General features: G+C 36.2%; 1 protein-coding gene across 1 annotated transcript in view; it reads right to left on the bottom strand.

The window, feature by feature from the left end:
- The window catches only part of LOC136857261 (runt-related transcription factor 2-like), a 324,877-nt gene extending 302,221 nt beyond the window's left edge, over window positions 1-22,656 (bottom strand). Inside the window, exon 1 of the mRNA XM_068225004.1 lies at window positions 22,281-22,656. Coding sequence (XP_068081105.1) covers window positions 22,281-22,656 — 376 coding nt within the window. The remainder of the gene's footprint in view (window positions 1-22,280) is intronic.
- Between the last annotated feature and the right edge of the window lie 264 nt (window positions 22,657-22,920).

Below are 22,920 nucleotides of genomic sequence, written 5' to 3' on the forward strand. Positions count from 1 at the left end.
CTTTCCCAGGGACTTTGTGGCCCGTACGGAGTTTACTTTCCTTTGGTTTGCATCAATGTGTAGATAAGATGCTAAGGTCTCACGCGATACAGCTTATTTCAATAGAACTATCGGGATTTATGAACACTTTTATGTCAATCGAAACCTCATGCTCAGTGAATTCCGAAAACAGAAATTGTTAAAGTGGTGGTTATCTCGGAAAACTCATTGGCAACCTTCTAATTCCTGAGCCCTTAAACAAGTCGAGTTGAGACCTTCTTTGTTCGATTCCTCGATCCAGAAAACTGCAGAATTTTGTGTCAAAACGTAATTGCCTAACCTCCATATTTTTCTGAAAAGGAAGTGAAACGATAAAAGCTGTGTTGAATAAAGCTACTAACAGTGTTCCCACAGGTGTAAGTTGGTAGCGGAACCGAACATCAAGAAGGCAGTGCTATCAGATATTTTGTAATGTAACATGACTTATAAGGAGCGTTATTCAATCAGTATGGATTGAGCTGTGCTTGGAGGAAGATGCGATTTGTAGGCTATACATTTTAGTTCAAGGAGCTAATCTTATAAATAAAGTTGTAGGGGCACCGCTGTCTGTAATTTCGTTTGTTTTGCCAGTTTTCAGATATTTATCCATTTTAGGTCAACTCAAGACCGAATCGGTGGTTTTTACTTTTCGTGTCTGTTTGTCTGTCTTGTTTGTTTCTTTGTCTGTTCCACCATCACGGCAAAACGGCTGGATAGATTTCAACCAAACTTCATATTTGGAGTATACTCACCCCGAGGAAGGTTTCTATATGCATTTCATTTTAAAATCTTTGATTAGATGGGGAGTTTATAGGAAAACCAGAACGGTTTTCCTCCATTTTCTCTTATACTATTGATTTCGTTATGTTCATAATTTACCTTACTATTCAAATGACGGAGAAATTTACTAATTTCTGCGGGTATCATGGTCTGCGTGTGTGACCAACAGACCGACAACGAACCTAAAGGTTACCATGGCAACGTCTCTGACTACTTGCCAGCAGGGAAGTAATGTATTACCATTTTCCTCATCATACCTTTAAATTCATGGTTGTTCCTTGGATAGAAGGCAATCGGCCATTCTGGGGGATATTGGCGAAATATCGTTGGAATTTATAAACGTCCTCGAATAGCTTAAGTAATAACACCATTAGTCATCTTATCTGTTGACCTAAGAATGCCTGCGCCTAAATTTCTCCTCTGTTACCTCTTTCTTATATCCATAACTCACACCAGCATAATTTATTGAGGGGCATATGATTTTCCAATACATTCACTTGGTATTTGCATATTTGTCGTCATCCGGCTGTCCTCAGTTTTAATCCATTTTCTATTAATTTCAACTTTCTTTACTGAATTATTTTCTTCCTTAATTACACCGTATGTATGCGAGTGCTAATCCCGAAAGCTTGACACTCTTTCCTTTGAGGAAATATTCTAAGCTATGCAAATATATAACTTTCGGTCCCGGAAAATATCGAAATATGGATGCAATTTTAACGACGGTGCACACCTTCGTTTCGGGATAATTGGTGGCTAATCTGTAAGTCTTAACACAAATCAGAAAGCACAATCGCCTTTCATTTTGGAGAGATCTACAACTTTGGTCCTATGACTTTCTATCGTATTTCTATTCCTTATACGTTAAATAGAGCTGTATTTCTCGATTTCAAGTTTACTTTCACACGTATATTTTAACGTTAATTTGGCACACTTATAGGAAAGATAGAATCATGACATTCGGCACGCACATTGGCATGACCAGTGGCAATGTGATAGCTAAATTTTATGATTCTATCTGTCACATGAGTATCACAAATATAAAGTAGTATGCGAAAACTGTACAAAATTTCACACCCAATGATTCTAACTCAATCTAACCCATAAATATAGGAGATACGAGAAGATGTCATGGGACCAACCATGTAGAACACTGAAAGAGGTGTCTGATGGTGAGGTCCGTTTGCAGATATGTCGCAGAGTTTCATAGCAGTAACTCTCAAAATAAAGGTCTGCACTTCTAGAGTGTGTCTGTACATTGACTATTTTGGCAACATTTCTATACAGTTATCCGTTTCAGGTGTAATAACGACCATCTGCATATTTTTAGCTTTGGTGCCTGTTTTTCTGTTTGTCTGTTTGTCTATAACTTGGAAACTACTGGATATATTTCCACCAAAATTCATATTTAGAATCCACCTGTCCTTGGGTAGGTTTCAGGGTAAATATTGTTTCTAAATCCATGAAATGACTGGGGGGTTTATACGAAACCGAAACCGTGATTTTGCACTCCCACAAAATATACACAACCAAACTTAATAGAAATCTACCTGCATTAATGGAAATTAATTTTTAAACCTTTTTTCTCATGTGCATCATTTCGGTAAGAGGATTTATAAGGGAGATATCATTAACCGGACTTAACGGGCGCGTGTTGAGCCTATTTCTTACAACTTGAAAACTATTGAAGATATTTGAACCAAACTTTATATTTAGCATCCACCTTTCCAAAGGTAGATTTTAAAGGTCAATAACATTTCCTGTTCCTGGAATGGACTGGCGGTTTATAGGGAACCGAAATGGTGAATTTACTCTTCCACAATATATACAGTACATGACCAACCTGACTGGAAATCAACCAAATTTGTTGGAAATCCATTTCTAAAACTTTTTTTCATGTGTATTTTTTCGACAGAAAGATTAATAAGGGAGATATCATGAATGGTCGGTTTTACAGGGTACGTCCAGCAGACATAGACCAAAAGGTGTTGTACGTGGAGCAGATTCCTTATCTATCTACAGTATTTACTTCGATATTCGAATTCAGTCTAGAATACCGTAGCGAAGCACGGGTACATTTGCTAGTAAAAAATAAAACACCAAAGAAGTAATACCAATTATACAAATTACTTTAGACTAAATTGGAAAGTCAGAATTGAAAGAAAGCTCGAAATTGAATACACGCCTATTTCCATACTAGGTAAACCTAAACCTATTTATGCAATTTCAATTTTCAATTAAAGGAATTGCCAAAAACGTTTCCCTAATATCCGTTGTATTCTTTCATGCCGCGGGCTTTATTGCTCGTCCTAATAATAATAATAATAATAATAATAATAATAATAATAACCAAGAAAAGTTATTTGTAATGAACTCAGAACTGCCGAAAAGGCTCTGAAAGCCATTTACCCAGTATTTTCATTATTCTTCCCTTCCATTTCTACATCATATTCCCATTCTCCTCCAAACATGGGATTAATATCATTCACACTAATTGCACGTGCGTCAAATCGCATCCTGTTGTAATGGCACATTTCAAAGACCCATACATTTTATGTAAATCAATCACCAGAAGTATTCTTCAGATGGTGGTGGTTTAAATAACAACAATGTTCTAACCTTCCCTTCGTTTCTTAAAATTATTCTTCCCTCTGGTTTATATCACTTTCCTGGTGTAGTATTCTTTCTTCGAGCACTCCATCTACATGGACGTTCCATTTCGTGATACAGTACATTATGTTGTTAAGATCATCTAGCTCAGTTCTCAAGTCTCCCTCCAGGGATGTCAAGTTTATCAAGTTTGGATTCAAAACTAAGCTTCCTCGTTTTCTTCGAGCAGGATACATTTTCAGTCGACTACTTCAATATCTTAGGAGGCGGAGAGTTTTTACTACAGCGACCAGCGTTATTCATTCATTTGTGAAATAATTATCCTTCAGAGAAACACGTTCATTTATGGGGTCACTAATAAAACTCAGATTCATTCTGATTATGGTAGGAAATTAAAACCGGATACATTTCCCGACGCAATGCGAGTTTTCTGATTGAAATTCCCATCACTGATTGATTATGATTCGAACCTCGTCTTTCCGGGTGGAAAAACCACTACACTAATCACGCCCCTACACAAAGTTCAAATTTTAATTTACTAGTAGAATATTTTGGTGAATGTAAGAAAATATATTAATAAAGTACGTAATAGAGCCAGTAAGTTCGTAGAATAGCTGTCTAGTGTCGCTGTTGTGCACTACAGCGCAGAGTTTGCAGCTGCTAGCATACAGTATAAGCGAAACTACGGTCTCTGTTGTGAAGGATAGTTGAATGTCAGCGGCAGATCTTGAGAATGTCGTGGTTGAGCAACGGGCAAATTTCAAGTTATGCCAAAAATTAGGCAAATCCGCTAGCCAAACGTTTGAGATGATCAAGTGGAAATCTCCCGGATCACCACGACTGGAAGAGGACGCGAAAAGACAAGTCAAAATACTGTGTGATCTTTTAACCGTTAGCGCCAGTCCACGAACATATTGACTGCAGTATGTACACAGGTGTATACTGTGTTGTCTACACTCCAGGCGCCAGTCCACACACTTATTGACTGTAGTAAAAATCTACAGCCTGTTTCCAGTCATGTGACCGGGTCAGGGATACAATGAATGTGAGGCGAGGATAGGAAACATGCCGGCTGCCGAAGTCTGTCGCACTCCTATTGGGCAATGATTAGTGACTGAGAAATGAAATGAAATGAAATTAAATGAGTGTTGCTGGAATGAAGGATGACAGGGAAAACCGGAGTACCCGGGAAAAACCTGCCCCGTCTCCGCTTTGTCCAGCACAAATCTCACATGGAGTGATCGGGATTTGAACCACGGAGTCCAGAGGTGAGAGGCCGACGTGCTGTCGCGTGAGCCACGGAGGCTCTACACTTATTGACAGTAGTAATCCTTTTAAGAAATATATAAATATGTTTTGAAAAATCAAAATTTTACAAAAGATCTTTAAGCTGAAAGACCTTTCTTAAGAGTAATATTCGAGACAAAGCCAGTCCATTCCGTTCGTATGGAATGAACAAACTATCGGTTCCGTCTGTGTGGAAGTGGGGAGAAATATTTGACCGCATTTGCCGTTAACACATGCTTGCCATTGGCAACGATTTCCTATATTCTACATTCCCTTGCAGCACACCAGGCCCTTTAATAAAATACGACGTTGAGTAACACATTTTAATATTCTGGAACTTCAGTTATGTTGTCCAGCAAATGTCTTAAAATTAGTAAAATTAGAAATGTCTGTAAATGCAGAAGAAAGATGATTTAACGAAATCTTTCATTTTTTTAATCCAAAATGAGAAACGTAAAAGAAAAATTAAATCACGAAAGCTATTCAACATCAAGGGCTGAACTGAAATTGTCTCAAGCATTGAACTTTCTGCTGAACTTGATGGCCATTCCCTTTCAGAGAGTGGAGAATTCAGGTTATAGTCCTGAAGTGCCATATTTTCTCGCTTTCACCTTGTTAATTATGGTTTCCCCAAAACCTCTAGACTAAATACTGATGGAAAATTATTCTACAACACGTGAAAATCTCTATGATTACACAGAATGTAGCCTATATTTAATCATTCTCCTGAGAAACAAATATCTTGCTTGAAATATAGTATTAATAACAGTTCAGAAAAATATAATAGAATGCGAAGTTCTAGTGCGTTCAGAATTTCCCGTTTAAGCTTTCTCTTCATAAGTCGTAAAGATTATCAGGTAGCATGTTACTAAAAAACCTGAGGGTGGTTAAATCTCAGGCATAGACGATTCTACTCAACTGCTTGCCTACAGCTGAGAAAATAAGCCTCAGATGCTACTTACTACTTATTCAATGATCTAAGTGAATTTTATTAAATTAATGTTTCTGAAATGTTTTAAAAAAATACATTCCTAGTTATACATCGTGGGTATAGTGCAAAAAATTACCAGGTCAATAACTGGCAAATAGTTAGATTAAATTTTCACCTGCCTAATAAGGGGTACAACTATACCTAGAAAATTGCCCAAACCAGCATCGCAATCAGTAGATTAGGAATAAAATGTCCCTATTCTCTCCAGGTCCGAATATTGCTCAGTATAAATCGACTGAGCCAAATCAGTCATTTTTATATGACAGATCAACTTGCAAATACTTCTGACCAAGAAACTTCAGTCGCATTTACATGTGAATGGCACATCTCAGATAAAGTTTTGAGGTTGGCATTGGTGACTTTCAATGAGCTATTATTGAAAGATTTTATGAGAGTTTATTTCAGTATGTCGTGCTTGGATTAACGTTAAAAGTAATAGAAAGTGAAGGCTATGAGTCGGGAATTTTGACACATGCATTAAAAGAAACTAACAACAACATACAACTGGGTGGAAGTACCATATAAATAATTATGCTACTGTTTTAGGTATTATTTCATATAAGCACAATCGTGAAGGCCCTGAATTTAGACGTATTCGAACTACTCGTCGAGGTTGTCCTCCAAGTATTCCGGCAGAGTTTCCTGCTTTATACAACACCCAGTTATCTATTTCTGCTTTCAAAAAGAAACGTCTGCTTCGGTTATGCGCTACCGAAGTTATACTAGCAGAATTCCATGGATGGTACAAGTCATTAACAGTTTACACCAACAAGGAAGAACCGTTAAATTTCTCAGAATGTTCTGATTAGGAGTTTTCTTTCAAAACGTTCAGTGCTTCTGTTTGTTTTAGTATTAGTACTAGTTACTTTCAGAACAATATGTTAGAAGAATTATATTTTGACAGATATGTTCGTTTAAACTTGACTGAAATTGTATTATAACTTAGCTTTTTTTTAGTAATAAGCTCGTTTTTTGAAGTAAAAGAGTATTGCTTAATATAAAATGACACTAAATATGAAAATGTATGTGACAAAATGATTGCTTTTTCTATTCCTCCTGTGTATTACTAAACGAATGTATTCAAACACCTTAACTTCTTTTGTTTAGTAAGCACTTAAAGGAGTAAAACGTTACCAAGTCACATTACCTAAAAACATTTATTGATGTCCAAGTCGTTACGTACCCTCTCAGCCTTAAACCCATCGTTGTTTGAAAAGGTTTTTTAATTCAGTCTTGAAAAATATAACGTTATACATTGATAAATTAGAAGAAAATATTCAAAGTCTAATTTTTGTAATCATGTGATGGAAGGTTCAAGTGCATTTCTTGAGCAAGTACATTATATCACTAGGTCACATTTTGCACTATACAACTGATATATATTAGATACCAAGTTTTAATTTATTGTCAGTATAAAATGTATCTTGAGTGTTGATATGTATTCTTCTTAGTTATTATTTCGATTATATTATGCTAATTGATTAATTTAAGTTTTCTGGCATTTAGTTACAGCCTACTTGTAACTAACTTTACACAAATTTAGAATGGCTATGTGAATTACTAATACACACAACAAATACATAATTCAAATAACCATGTCTCTGTTAGAATGTTATATAATTAGATGTGTTTAATGTCCTGTAAATTTACTTTGTTTAAAAATGAATATTTGTAAGGACATATTTCTATTTTTAAATTATAATAACAAAATAATTTCAACTATTCTCTGAACCACTTCAACGCACAATGCAATTTGGTAACTTGGTGAGCATAAATCTCTAAGTTTGAGAAAAAACCCGTTAGATTTTAAATCATAGTTAGGTAGAAAAATTAAGAGAGTTAAACACAAGAAAAACAAAAATGGATAGGCAGTGAAACAGAGTAAGTTAACATCCGATCACGAAATAAGCATATATATGTCTACTCTTTAGCTCCGCTTCTTGACACAGGGTCGAGGATGAGGTGAGATGTGTTTATATTGCATGTTTTACGGACGGATGACCTTCCTGACGACAACTTCAGTTGAGAAGCTTCTGAAGATGAAATGGATGATGGTGAATGAAATTGGATAAGTTGGGGGAAAGAATCGGCTGTGGACTAATGGATAGGAATTGCTCCGGTATTTGCCTGTAGATGAAAATAGGAAGCCACAGAAAACCATTCTCAGAAGAGTCAATGGTGGGGTTAGAACCCACACGTCTCCCAAAGGCAGATCTTGCCTCCATAGCCGTAACACGTCATATACATCAAACCGAAATGTACCGAGTCACTTATTGTTAAATAATAAAAATACAAGTCAGAAGATTTTAGATTTAGTGAGTTTTAATTTGTATAGTGCTTTCCCAATCACAAGATCTTTAGGTGGATCTAGACCTCGTGGAGAAACATCAGTATCTCTGGATCTTTTAAAACAATGTTCTGATAAATAATCGCCAAACGGAACGTCATTGCAGACTTCTGGGGAACAATTTTAAATTTTAAATGATAATGGACGAATTTGTAATTTCAATTATAAATACGCCAAAATAAGGATCATTACTAAAATAATTGTAGGCGAACTATAAAAATGAAAACAATAACTCTTTACATTATTTCATTGTTGTTTAAAAGGTCCAAGGGTAAATGCAATGACAAATGTCCAAATCTCTTAGTGTCAAATGGAAGTTACTATGTCCATGTTTGCTCATCTGATTGCCCACTTAGACCTTGTCATAATAAGATCTGGTTCCAAAAAATACCGGGAAAAACATTTCAGATGTCAGCTTTGGCGTATAACACTTCACTACATAAAGTTACAGTATGACTTCTAAGAATATTCCAAGTATTCTTGTCATTATTCCCAAGGTGTGTCAGAGCAATATCTTCTAAAAATTTACACTCCTTTTTAAACATTTTTTACGTTTAAGTGTCACCTAGGAAAGTGTCCAGGGTAAAAATGTGGCAAAAGAGTGCCCACCTAGGACAAATGTCCAACTATGTAAATGTCCTAAAAGAGATCAAAGCCATACTTAAATATCCACCGTCGTGAAATTGTAATTCTCAAAATCGTTACTAGGGACTGACTATTCATGCAATTTAAACCAAATTCACTGGTATAGTTAAAGCATAAGTAATAGATTCCCACACAATAAGAGAACAAAAATAGTACAGGGCAGATTCATGTACATTAAATCAGTGTGTAGAAGGACCAATCACCACTGATCTGCATTTAGGGCAGTCGCCCACGTGACAGATTCCCCATCTGTTGTTTTCCTAGACTATTTAAAAAATTGCACATAACTAGGGAATTTATTGAAATTTTCCTCGGTAAATTATTACAATCCTTAACTCCTCTTCTTATAAACGAATATGGGTCCCAATTTTCTCTCTTGAATTACAAGTTAATCTTCATGCTGTGATCTTTCCTACTTAAAAATACATAAAAATGTATTTATCTACTAATGTCATTCCACGCCAACTCTCCACTGACAGCTCGGAACATAAAACTTTGTCGAGCAGCTCGTCTCCCCCTTTCCCAAGTTTCCCCAGCCGAAACTTCGCAAAATTTTCGTAACGGTAATCTTTTGTCGGGTATCATCCAGAACAAACCGAGGTGTTTTTCTTTGGATTCTTTCCAGTTCTCGAATCAAGTAATCCTGGTGTGGGTCCCACACACTGGAACCATACTCATGTTGGGGTCTTACCAGAGGCTTATATACACTCTCATTTTCATCAATACTACAGCCCCTATAAACCCTCATAACCTTTTGAAGAGATTGGCTACTTGTAGAAATAATCTTGTGCATTTCGACTTGTATCATAGGTTATGATTTGAGTAACACAATAAACAAGAAAGGTGACATGAAACCAGTACTATGGATACTGAAGTGAGGAAAGTAGGCAATGAAGATAGATCAAGTTCGGAAGTATGAACAAATTAAACGCCTTCACGAATTGTGCTTCCTATTCCAGACAATAAATGAAGAAATGTTAGTAAATGTGGCATAGAGGAACAATTTAGAAGAACCATGAGTAAACAAAATTGATGCCACCCATCAAATGTAAGAAACTTGCAAGATCCAGGAACAAGGAGTCCATTCCATAAAATGCTGAGGGGTAAATAATTTATCCTCTTCTATTTAAGCAGAGAAAACTCTGATAGGATTATATTTAGAACTTCTTAATAACGAAATTTGTTTGCATTCAAACCTATTATTGCCTAATAATAATAATAATAATAATAATAATAATAATAATAATAATAATAATAATAATAATAATAATAATAATAATAATGGAACATTGAACACTTGAGTCGGTCTGACAAATAATGGAGAGATGATACATCCAACACCGCCCCGTAACAGTATTTGCTACTGCTCACGATCCATGGTCAATTTTACAACAGCCGGACTGAGTGGCTCAGACGGTTGAGGCGCTGGCCTTCTGAACCAACCCAACGTGGTAGGTTCGATCCTAGCTCAGTCCGGTGGTATATGAAGGTACTCAAATACGTCAGTCTCGTGTCGGTAAATTTACTGGCACGTAGAACAACTCCTCCGGGACTAAATTCCGGCACCTCGGCGTCTCCGAAAACCGTAAAAGTAGTTAGTGGGACGTAAAGCCAATAACATTATATAAACAAGTTTACAAAGAAGTTATTACATTGCTATTTTGTTTAATTCAAATAAGAACTGGAGACATGTATACGTATATCATAACTTCTAATCTATTTCCATCAGACTACGTCATGAGCTCAGCCCAACCAGTGTTCGTACTGTATGGACGTTGATTTGGATAATATGGATAAAAACAAACCTCATGTCGCAACAGCCCCGAAGGGTCTTGGCGAACCAAGCGTCCGCAGCTCAGCCCGAAGGAATGGAGTTTACGAGGTATCATGTGGTCAGCACGGCGAACCCTCACGGCCGTTATTCTTAGTTCTATAGATCTGGGCCGCCATCTCACCGTCAGATAGCTCCTCAATTGTAATCACGTAGGCTGAGTGGACCTCGAACCAGCCCTCAGTTACAGGCAAAAAATCCCTGACCTGGCCAGGAATCAAACCCGGGGCGTCCCGATAATCGGGAGGCACGCTACCCCTACACCGCGGGGCCGTCTAGATAACATGGATGCTGTGCAAAATAAACTTCTCGAATTGGTTAATAAGAGATTGTTAATCGCGATTCCCTTCATCCACGTACATGAGGATTTTTGATATGTTGTATGATGATTTAGATTTGTATCTTGCCGATTATATGAAGCGTACATATATGGCAGGCCGTCCAAAACGCGATCATAGAAGACAGATTCCCTCTCGTTTTTCTCAAGAGGTGTGGAATTTGTAGGAGACAACACTGCAAGTTCATTAATGAACAATTAATACTGTTGAAAAATTAAATGTCGTATGGCTTTTAGTGCCGGGAGATCCCATGACGGGTTCGGCTCGCCAGGTGCAGGTCTTTTGATTTGACACCCGTAGGCGACCTGTGCGTCGTGATGAGGATGAAATGTTGATGAAGACAACACATACACCCAGCCCCGTGCCAGAGAAATTAACCAATAATAGTTTAAATTCCCGGCCTTACTTGGAATCGAACCCTGGACCCCTGTGACCTAAGACCAGCACTCTAACCATGTAGCCATGGAGTCGGACATTAATACTGTTGAATGGTTTCGTTCTAAATTTCATAAAATGGTCATGAATCATCACTAGGGCCCGTATTTTTATGTAATATGAAAGTTCGAAATTTCATGAAAATGTAGTAAATTACAGTAAAATATGTCATAAAATATGTAATAAAAATAATGTTATTTGCTTTACGTCCCACTAACTACTATTTTAAGGTCTTCGGAGACGCCGAGGTGCCGGAATTTAGTCCCGCAGTAGTTATTTTACGTGCCAGTAAATCTAGCGACACAAGGCTGACGTATTTGAGCACTTTCAAATACCACCGGACTGAGCCAGGATCGAACCTGCCAAGTTGGGGTCAGTAAGCCAGCGCCTCAACCGTCTGAGCCACTCAGCCCGGCCATAAAATATGTTAATATTACTAAAATGTGTAATAGTGTTAATGTACTAAATTTACCAAAAATGTTCGAATATTAATTTTATTATGACTAATCAAATGAGACATTAAATTTTTTTAAATACCTCCAAATTTTATGACAAAGTAATCGTTGTTGCGTTGGATAATTAATATGTTTTACTGCTTTCTAATATTGACAGTATTATATAATCAAAATACTTCAAATATTGTTTTACAATGTTACGCATTGTAAATCGCGGAGTGTATTACACAATGTATTGTTGTAGCTAATTCTCTGTTGTCCTCATGCATGATCCGAAAAATGAAACAATTAAATGTTACTAAAAAAATGTTAATACAGAATTTGTCCTTAAACACCTATTAAGTAACACAAACACTACGATAACCTTTTTATCGTGATGTGAGGTGTGTCACCAAGTAATTCTCCATGTTTTTGGCGCTCATCAGATAAAATTCTCTAATAGACTGATAAGGATCTTTCAGCATCGCAGCAAGTCACCGGTGTATATTTCAAAACGTAAAACTTGTTGGGTGAAATATATTTCAGGAACGCTTCTTGTTCGTCACTAATGAAGAAATAGAGAGCTTAAATAACATATATTTCGTTTCAAGATTACCTGAAATTTGTTAGAAACTCTAACCAATGAAAAGAAAACGTACCTAGCCATCCCAGATTTTTGTATGCAGTTTAGTCACTCGGACTTACTGTATTATACAAAGACTTAAAAATTCGAATTTTAAAAGGTTTTTAAAGCCAACGTTGGCAATCGAAATATTTTCTGCAGGATATGTAATTTGCCAATTATTTTAAGAATACCTGAAAATTAAAAGAGCTGGCACAATGTTCAATTTGTTTTAATAATCGCCTAGATATGTACAAAAATCCTACATTCTTCACAAATATATCAAATGTGTAATTTTAACAAGAATATGTAAAAAGGTGTAAACGTTAAAACACAAGCGTAATCATATCAGAATCACAATTCATCGACGTTTTTCATTTTCAGTTGTGTGCAAGGAAAGGAATGAATTATGAAATTACAGAAGAATTCGGGCGCCACACATCACGTCAGCATATGGCGATTCATCCAGCACTTATAGCACAACATGAACAGCATGACATCTAGAACATTCTCATATAGTTGCAGACTGCTCATTAAAACATAACACAAACTCTAAACTAGAAGTAGCTTACCTGACTAACAAACTTTGCATAGAAAATATTCTACCGGATTAACAAATGCATAAAGATGCCAGCAAAGTAAAAGTATCTCCGTTCAATATCGTAACACATCAAATCATACATTACACCCCATGACTGGCCTCAACTACAATTTGCTCTAAATCAGCCACAAGTCCCACACGCGACACAAATGTTTATATAATCCATTTTGGAAGCAACGTTTTGGACTATGTTCCTCCTGGACATTTTTGCGTACACTACTCATTTCGAGCTGTTCATAAATAAAACAATATTATTGTAAATATTATGGTTTCACCAACAAATGTGTACATAGAGCATATTCGTGGAAACCATACACGGAAGAGTGATTCCAAACCCTCTGATCCGAAAGGTAGTAGGTAACTTCATGGGCTGCCAATTCTTTGCGGCACATATTCTACTGGAGGGCTGAATCGTCATCAGGAATCAACGGAGTGATGACACCAGAACGTTCCAAGCAACGAGAAAGGAATATATCATTAGGAAAATGATTAATTTGCCCCCGCAACAAAGAAAAATAACCCTCAAAATATTGTAAGAAATGTGAAAAGTTGGTTTGTGTTGACCATTCAAGTATTGAGTTCAAGGAGTGTTTTGGAAATGACTCAGTGTAAGCCTATTACGAACATAGGTTTGAGGTATCCGTTACAAGATGAACAACGGTCTTATGCCTAGAACGACTGATTATTTTTAATATTAAAATATTATTTTCTGAAAATTTCTTGGATACAAAAGTATTTTTCAAATTTTGAATGAATTTTCCTCATTATTAAAATTTAGGTAAAGAAAATAAGTCTTAGGTTCAAGTTATATGTTTTCTATTAAATAATAATATTAAAGATTAATTTTAGTTTCAATTTATATCTTATCTACATGGTTTATAGTAAGTTTATATCTCACATAAATAGTGCATAAGAAATAACTGAATTTAGTAACTTTACAAGGGAAATGTTCGGGAATTCAACACTTCTAAGAAGAAAAGGTAAAGGGCAAAATAATAGTAATGTCCATGAATGATGAGAAAATAGATTCACAATCTTAGTACATTCGTAATCGGAAGAGAAATGGATGTTCGGATAGAAAAAATCAAAGAGTGCATTCTGACACAATTCAGTTGAAACGATGGTGCTGTATGATCCTCAATCTCTGCTCTCATATTCAGAGGCCTTGGGAGGAGTGCACACTCTATCTGAAACGTTTTAACATTCTTATAATATCGTGAGTTTTTCTACTAACAGCCTAGACAATTATTATAAAATAATTCACGGGAGATATAATTAGCGAAATCAGGCTTTTGAGTCGAAATTCTTTTAATTATAGAGTCAGTAATTATATTCTAAATTTAATCACTCTTACGTACCAACCGATTGTATAGTAATTCGATCCCGCAGTCACAAGAACAGTAGGCAGCGATTTAGTATCAAACTATATATTGAATTTAGTATAACTTTTTACAATCTGCTTTACGTTGCACTGACTCAGATAGGTCTTATGGCAACGGTGGGAGAGGAGAGGCGAAGGAGTGGGAAGGAAGCGGCGTGGCCTGGCCCCAACCAGCATTTGCCTGATGGGAAATTGGGAAAACAAGGAAAAACCTTCTTCAGATCTGACGACAGTGGGGTTCTAACTCCCGGATCCCTGATGGAAGCTCACAACTGCGCACCTCTAACAGCACAGCCAACTCGCCCGGTAATTTAATATCTAGTCTAGGGTCAACCATGAGGGATATTTCATTAATATAAGTTGTTTGCCCCTTGTCCCAGTTTATCGTCGTGGTGGATGTAATTATTCGTATGCAATGAAACAACAGTTCCCCTTTTATTGGATTATTGTAACCAAAAAAGTCCTTGCTACAGGCTGCAGACAGAAGTAGGTAGGAAAAACATTATTTAAAGCGACGGATGTTGGTATCAATACATCGTCGTTGCGCTTAGAAAAACCCCTGTGTTATAATATTTCAGCTCAGAACTCTGAACAGAAAGGTTCTGTCATCTAACATTCAGTATTGCATGAATTAAATCAACGAATTTTCGTTCTAACTGATACATGTGCTGCGGGTCAGTATTTTCCCCTCAGTATTGCCATTGAATTTCGAGGTGCAAAGACGATATATCACATTGTCAAATGCGGTCCTCGAATTACAGTACAGTAAGTAGTCTATCAGAAATGATCATTTTCCGGGGTGAGTGGCTCAGACGGCTGAGGCGCTGGCCTTGTGACCCCAACTGGGCAGGTTCGATCCTGGCTAAGTCCGGTGGTATTTTAAGGTGCTCACATATGTCAGCCTCGTGTAGGCATATTTACTGGCACGTAAAAGAAATCCTACGGGACTAAATTGCGGCACCTCGGCGTCTCCAAAAACCGTTAAACGTAAAACCAATAACATTATTATTATTATTATTATTATTATTATTATTATTATTATTATTATTATTATTATTATTATTATTATAAATAATAATTTTATTGAAGAAAAGTAGACCACCTATACTTCGGAACATACATAGACGAAAGTCAATTACGTCCATACGACAATTGAGAAGAAGTTGGATAAAAGAAGATAAGTTAATGTTCCCGCAGATTATAGACCTATAATATAATTTGCAGACAAAAGCTGTTTACTACCAACATAGTGATTTTTTTAAAATTAAAGGAGTATTCTACAAAATCATTCCATTTGGAAACCAAGTTGATGACTGTTTTAGAATACCAGGATACTTCAAAAGGCATAACTATTTTTTTCAGTGTTTTCATGGTGACTGGATTCCTTTACGTATGCGTCCGAAGCGTGTTGATGTATCTCCAGTACATCCTAATCTTTACATAGGGCCTTGTCCAATTGAAGCATTGAAAGTTTTTTATTGAAAATTGTTAATTGTATACCGCCTTTTGACCTGTGTCAAAGCAAAGAGTAAGTAGTGAATAAGCAATAGGTCGTAGCCTATGTCAAATGTTTAGTTATGTAACGTGTATATCAGTTTTTCCTTTGTAAATGAAGTAATTACAACAAGATTTTAACTGGACAATTTGAAATACTATGAATATTTTCAGAAATAACATATTTTGTCTATGTTACAGTGTTACAATCACATGACATACAACTGTTTACTGTCACCACAATGTTATGTTATATATCAGGTGTGTTGTGTTTTCATAAACATATAATGTTACTGTAGAGTGCAACAGTTATAGAAAACTCGCCCTGTTACAAACAAAGAATGTAATCTCTAGAAGACAATGTTGAGACCAGTTCTTGTTTATGTTTCTGATGCATGGATGTTGACAAATAAGAATGAAGAAAACATATCTAGGAGGAAAGTGTCAAGGAAGATCTTTCGACATGAGTATGGACACAGAACTTGGAGGCCATAACATAACTGAGAATTGGAATAATTATAAATCTGACGTAGTCTCTTTTGTAAAAATGCATACACCGGGATGAGCAGGGCACGTATTAGAAAGGAAAAAGATCATTATGTGAAAAACAACTTCCAGAAATCCTATCGATGTGGAAGAAAGGGAAGGTTAGATCATGTAAAGGCAGATATGCATGTTCTGGGAGTGAAATATGGGGAGAGAGGCATCCAGAAGAGATGGATGGAATAATGACCTTGACGAGGCTAAGGCTATAAGGCTGTGGTGCCACAGTAGAAGAAGATTGAATACAGTCACTGCTGTAAAGGATACTAAGAAAGTGATATAACAGCACCTGTGTCAAGTATGTCAAACACACCTTCATGATGCAGAGTACCATAACTCCGAAAGTAGTTACTAATAAATTTGGGTCATCATAACATCCGAACGTTAGTTGCGACAACACTGAAAGACCATGGTTTCCAGGTATTTGAACAGGTCTATGGCTTGGCAGACAACGCAAGCCACAGAAGGATCGACATCATTGCCTTCAAATATAAGAAGAGAGGCTACATCATCAACCCAACTGTCCGTTTGGAAAGCCGTAAGTCGCAGCCCTCATATGTCAACCTCGAGAAAAGAAATATTTACTTCTCAATAATTACCTACTACAGACATTAATACCAGCTAGAGATTATCGACATAGTGGGTCTGATGTTTGGAGCGAGGGGAACAATTCCCGTTTTTGCCGCCAAATTTTGGAAACAGATATCTCTGTCAGTAACAACGTTACGGCAACTTGCCATCATTCCCTTAAAGGGTTCATTAATAATTCTAAGAAATCATTGTTACGAATAGATTACTATATGAATTTCTCAACTGTATCTATTTCTAATTAAAATGTAAAATTAAATGTAATATCTGTATATGAAAATGAAATGAAATGTCGTATGGCTTTTAGTGCCGGGATATCCCAGGACGGGTTCGGCTCGCCAGGTGCAGGTCTTTCTATTTGACACCCGTAGGCGACCTGCGCGTCGTGATGAGGATGAAATGATGATGAAGTCAACACATACGCCCAGCCCCCGTGCGATAGGAATTAACCAATTAAGGTTAAAATCCCCGACCCAGCCGGGAATATCTGTATATCTCGCGTAGATATAAAAATAATTCGCATATTTAACATTATAAGTAAAAGGATAATATTCATTTACCTTTCATGTATCCTAACAGTAAATGATGTTTCTTCCTCAACGAGTAAGATCAGTTCAAAAGTTTAACCTACTGAAAGATTCAATTGACCATATTAAATACATTAGTAACGTTAATAATAATAATAATAATAATAATAATAATAATAATAATAATAATAATAATGATAATAATGGATTTACGCCCCACTAACTAGATTTACGGTTTTCAGTGACGCCGAGGTGCCAGTAAATCTAAAGACACAAGGCTGACATATTTGAACACCTTCAAATAGCATCGGGGTCAGTAGGGGTCAGAAAGCCAGCGCTCTACCGTCTGAATCACTCAACCCGACAAAGAAAGAAATACGAAACATAATGTAATTTAATTACTTTCTCAGTAAAGAAATAAAGATTCAGTAGTGCTCAGCTTTTCAATATTGGTGTCTCAGCCCTTCCCAGAATAATAAAGTGATGATACCCAAGAAGTGAAATAGGCTATACATAAATAATTAATATCTTGCAACATACTGAGGGAGAAAATACACTTAGGATAGCTGCCCTAATACTAAGGAAAAACAAGGGTTCATCCTACTGATTAATCTTCTATTACAATAAAAATATATTTAATTTTCAATTATTTTTTAAATATTGTAATATACATTATTTTTCGGTCAGCTACCCCCTCCGATGGATTCTATTTATTCAAATAACTTTTAAGTTATACAGATGATTTGGAGTGAATCTCTGAAAATTGCTGTTTCCGTTTCTTGTAGAACAGTAGTAGGAAGTCGAAACCTTTTGAAAATATTCATAGAGAAATATTTGATTTGTTCCGCGCGCACCAAATAACATACCAATGCGTAATTTTATACATTTGTCCCAAGTCACGAAAACTATTGGAATTTTGGGACATATGGTACCTCACATCGCTTTAAAAGTGGGAGTAGAAGGCAAGCATTAATTGAAAATCACAAACAGATTAAAGTGAAAAGTATTTTAATTTTACGTGATCAGTTTTAGTTTTGTTAAGATTCCTTTTTAATGCCCCTTGTGTTTCTTCCAAGATAGTTTTATTAGTGCATTTTGTCAGTTGAAGCAGTTAATGGCGTATGCCTCGTGTAATTATAATCCTATTTCCTTTTCAGCTCAGTCTGCTCAGACTTTCAATTTAATTCGCTTGTGTTCTAGCAAATCATATCGCATCACGAGTTCATTTTAAAATTTGTTTTTTGCGAATTTGTCAGTGTAATCTGATTTCAAATAGAAATATACAGTCACAATAATCACGAATAAACATTATACACTCATCATAAATTAGTAAAAAGTTTTACTCCAAAATGCGAGTTATTTATCCAATAAAAATAAAGCACATCTACCTAGTTGTTTATTACGAAGAGAACAACTTTTAAGTAAACTACGCTTCTTTTCTTTTTCTGTTCTGAATTTCTTATAACAATAAAATGAACATCCATTCTCATTTTTCTTCGATATATTGTAAAGATATGATTATGAACATACAATGGAATTTTAGGCAGTAATAGGTTATAATGTAAACTAATTTGGTTATTAGTTAGTGTCGTGGCCGATGACCTAGATGTTAGGTCTCTTTACACAACAAGCAACAGTTACTTAAGAGTCGACTAGCCCGTTCTTCCGACATGTAGCGAGAGTAACATAAATGTAGGTGCTCTGATGGGCCGTACCCCTAATGTTTACGCAAAGCTCATAGCATAACCGTTGTGCAGGATAGAGTAGACTTTACCTAATTCAGTAGGTTTGCATTCTAATCTATTAGTGCTTTAATATCTGGACTCTAATTATGAATAACCCCCACAATTTCTCATCTGAAATTTGATCACGACCATCATCTTCATCATCTCTAGCTTTTCATCAAGTAGCATCCTGGCTTATGTATATGAAATCTAGAAAATGCTCGTATGCCATACCACGTCAAGTAATATGTATGGCTGCTGGCTCACAATCACAATATTTACATTCACAATTATCTCGTCTTTCTTTAAATTTTCATTTTCAAAATATAATACATTATGTACTGAGTTGCATTTATAATTCAACCATTCGTTCTACAAAGAAATTATAAATAAATTGAAAATGAACGTGTAAGTATCAGCTTCATTCTCTTCCATTTATTAAAATTCTTCTTCTACACTCATCGCCATTGCCTTCTTAAAAATTATGCTTGTTCATATCCGCTCTTCCCAAAACTTCCAGAAAAATTAACATGACATATAACTAGATTTTGTTACAGGTTTATTCAATAATTCCTCACTCTGCTGGAGCCAGGAGGTCCCGACGCCAGGTGAATTATTCAGTGAACATTCCACCCTAGTTCCCTTTGAGATTCGCATTTCGACCGTCTGATTGGAAAACCATCAGCTAAACTCTGCGCTAATCACACCCACGTCGCCCCTCCCCCCCCCCCCCCACACACACACCGCGACAACTTTAACGGTTCATCATAATTCTCTAATTACTTCGATTTACTGATATAGTTTGTAACAGTTCTTATATCCTTTCTTTAGAACTACACTAATAATCTAAGTAGAAATGTTCACAAACGTTAGCGTTACTTTATGTGAAGTAAATTACCTGGAAATATGACTAGGCTACTCTGTGGACTCGACCCCCTTTAACCCCTCTTCGAAAAATAAATATACCTACCCCATTAGGAAGGAATCATATAAGACAATTGCATTCAGCTCTTGGTACACCATCCAGAGGAAAAGGTATATTGGTTCGATGCCCGAGATTTCTTTGTTTTTACCATTAGAGATGAAATAATTTAAATAAACATTTTACTAATTACCATTGAACGAATTAGTAGGCCTATACTTCAAAAGACAATTCGTCCCTCTAACTGAGTTTTCTTATTGAGATAATTGCAAAGAAGGATCCAATCATGCACTAGTTAGATAGATCGCGTAACTTTTCATCATGTGTTATTCATAGTATCATTTTTATATTTGCTATTGAAAGTGACATGAATATTCATGAAACCCAGATGACGGGGTCTACTATATTATTCAACTCTTTAGTTACTACCATAAACAAATTGTATGTATTAGGGTTTTTTAATGCTAGTTGGTCTGAGAAGTGTAAAGTTATTCACAAACTTGTTCGTTATAGCCCATGTTCGATAAGTTTCAAAGCACAATCTTATGTCGTACCTTCATCGATATTAGTTTTTCTTTCAGAATTCTGAAGGTCCTTGTTACAAAAAGTAATTTTCTCATTTATATAGTCTAATATTAATCACTAATAAGGTAACTCCAATAATCTAATTAGACCATTAGATCATGAGTGCTTTAAAGTAATTATTATTTTTTTAAAGAATTACCAATAATAACAGGCCTATTCCAGACTTTAAAGTGTTCCAATTTTTTATTATTAAATAGAATAATAATATTTGCTCTCCGTCCCACTAACTACTTTTACGGTTTTCGGAGACGCTGAGGTGCCGGAATTTAGTCCCGCGGGAGTTCTTATACGTGCCATTAAATCTACCGACACGAGGCTGACGTATTTGAGCACTTTCAAATACCACCGGACCAAGGCAGGATCAAACATGCCGAATTGGGCTCAGAAGGCCAGCGCCTCAACTGTCTGAGCCACTCAGCCCGGTATTATTATTATTATTATTATTATTATTATTATTATTATTATTATTATTATTATTATTATTATTATTATTATTATTATTATTACAAGAAGAACACAATTTAAAAGACAATTCGTACCTATATCGGAATGAAATATTTTAAATGATTGTCTAGTCTTGTTCACTTCGTTAAACTAGGGTAAAATTTTTGGTATACATTGAACAGTTCCTTGAATAATATGTAGGCTTTTCTTGTTTTTTTGTCTGGCCCCACGGTGTAGGGGGCAACACGTCCGTCTGTAACCCGGCGGCCCCGAGTTCAATTCCCGGACGGGTCAGGGGTTTTAAATGGTAAATTATTAATATCCCTTGCCTGGGGATTGGGTATTTGTGTCGTCCTTAATGTTTCTTTCCTCACATACAATACTTTACACTTCCACAATTTCCAAATACGCGCAGTTTCATAACATATGGTGCAATTAGGTGCAAAAGATCTTTCTAGGTCGACGCCCCGAATAAATAGCAATTTTTAAAAAAGTGGGGACCAAAATTTTGTAAGCCTACATATTACGGTTATGATTAATAATTTATTATTATTATTATTATTATTATTATTATTATTATTATTATTATTATTATTATTATTATTATTATTATTATTATTATTATTATTATTACAAATAGACCTACACAATGTTTTCAAAATACGTGAAAATATTTTTTTTTAATTTCATCCAATTTCACATGTTTCAGACAAATTAGTTAAGCGAGACCCCCTCACCCTATCAGTAGGGAAATTACGGGACACGTGTTTTAAATGAATGTCATATTAGAATTGACTGAAATTATTATTATTATTATTATTATTATTACTATTATTATTATTATTATCTTCAATCAAAACCATCAAGACATAAACAAGGTCTCAAAATCGTTAACAATGTCAGATATATTTTGTATCAAGCCAGTAAAAAGCCAACTGAAATCCATGCCAGAAGAAATATCAAAAATTAAAAAATATACCGAAAAATACTGAAGCCCTATGTAAAATAAATTCTTTAATTTATGAGAATTACAGGCGTACTAAAAATGATTGGGCAACTTTAATCCACAGTTATTTAGAGCGCAGTTTGCTCTTATGAACCGTGTTTGTATGAGGACGGAGTTCAAAACTCACCTCGACCACTCCTCCCCACGAACCTCAGGTCGTTGAACTTGGCCACTTGGTTCTTCATTACAGCCGTACTGTTACGTAGTTCTGCACAATAGTTCTCGTCGTTTCCCGCCCTCACAGTCACCAGAGTTCCGTCGTTGACGTCCCCAAGCGCCACCACTTTGAAAGCGACGGGCAGCGTCTTGTTCGAACGCCAATGAGGGGGCAGAACCGTACACACGAGATGCGGACTTCCGGTCCGAACAAGTTCACCAGGATGTTCGGCTAACAGTCCGTCTAACGTCCTTTCCGCGAGGACGTCCGCGGTTATGGCATTGTAGCCGCTCCCGTTACCACCCCCACCTGCCGCCTCCGCCGCCCCCTCAGACGCTAAGTGCATCGTCCTTAGCCCCCCGCGGCGATGTTGCCTAATTAGCCGCAGTGTGTTTGCTTTAAAAATTAAATATCCTAGTTTCAATGAACAGTCCACCACATGTCTGTCGGCTAAGAAGATAAATACGTCACACTTCCATTGTTAATGTCTACCTGTCTGTCACACGATCAATCCACTTTATCACTGTCCCACTTGCTGATGGACAGCTTCACAAAGAAGAAAAGTTGTCTTGTTATGTCCCAGGTGCATCGCCAACCGCATGCAAGGCCA

Source organism: Anabrus simplex, chromosome 1 (assembly GCF_040414725.1).
Source record: "Anabrus simplex isolate iqAnaSimp1 chromosome 1, ASM4041472v1, whole genome shotgun sequence".
Taxonomy (NCBI): Eukaryota; Metazoa; Arthropoda; class Insecta; order Orthoptera; family Tettigoniidae; genus Anabrus; species Anabrus simplex.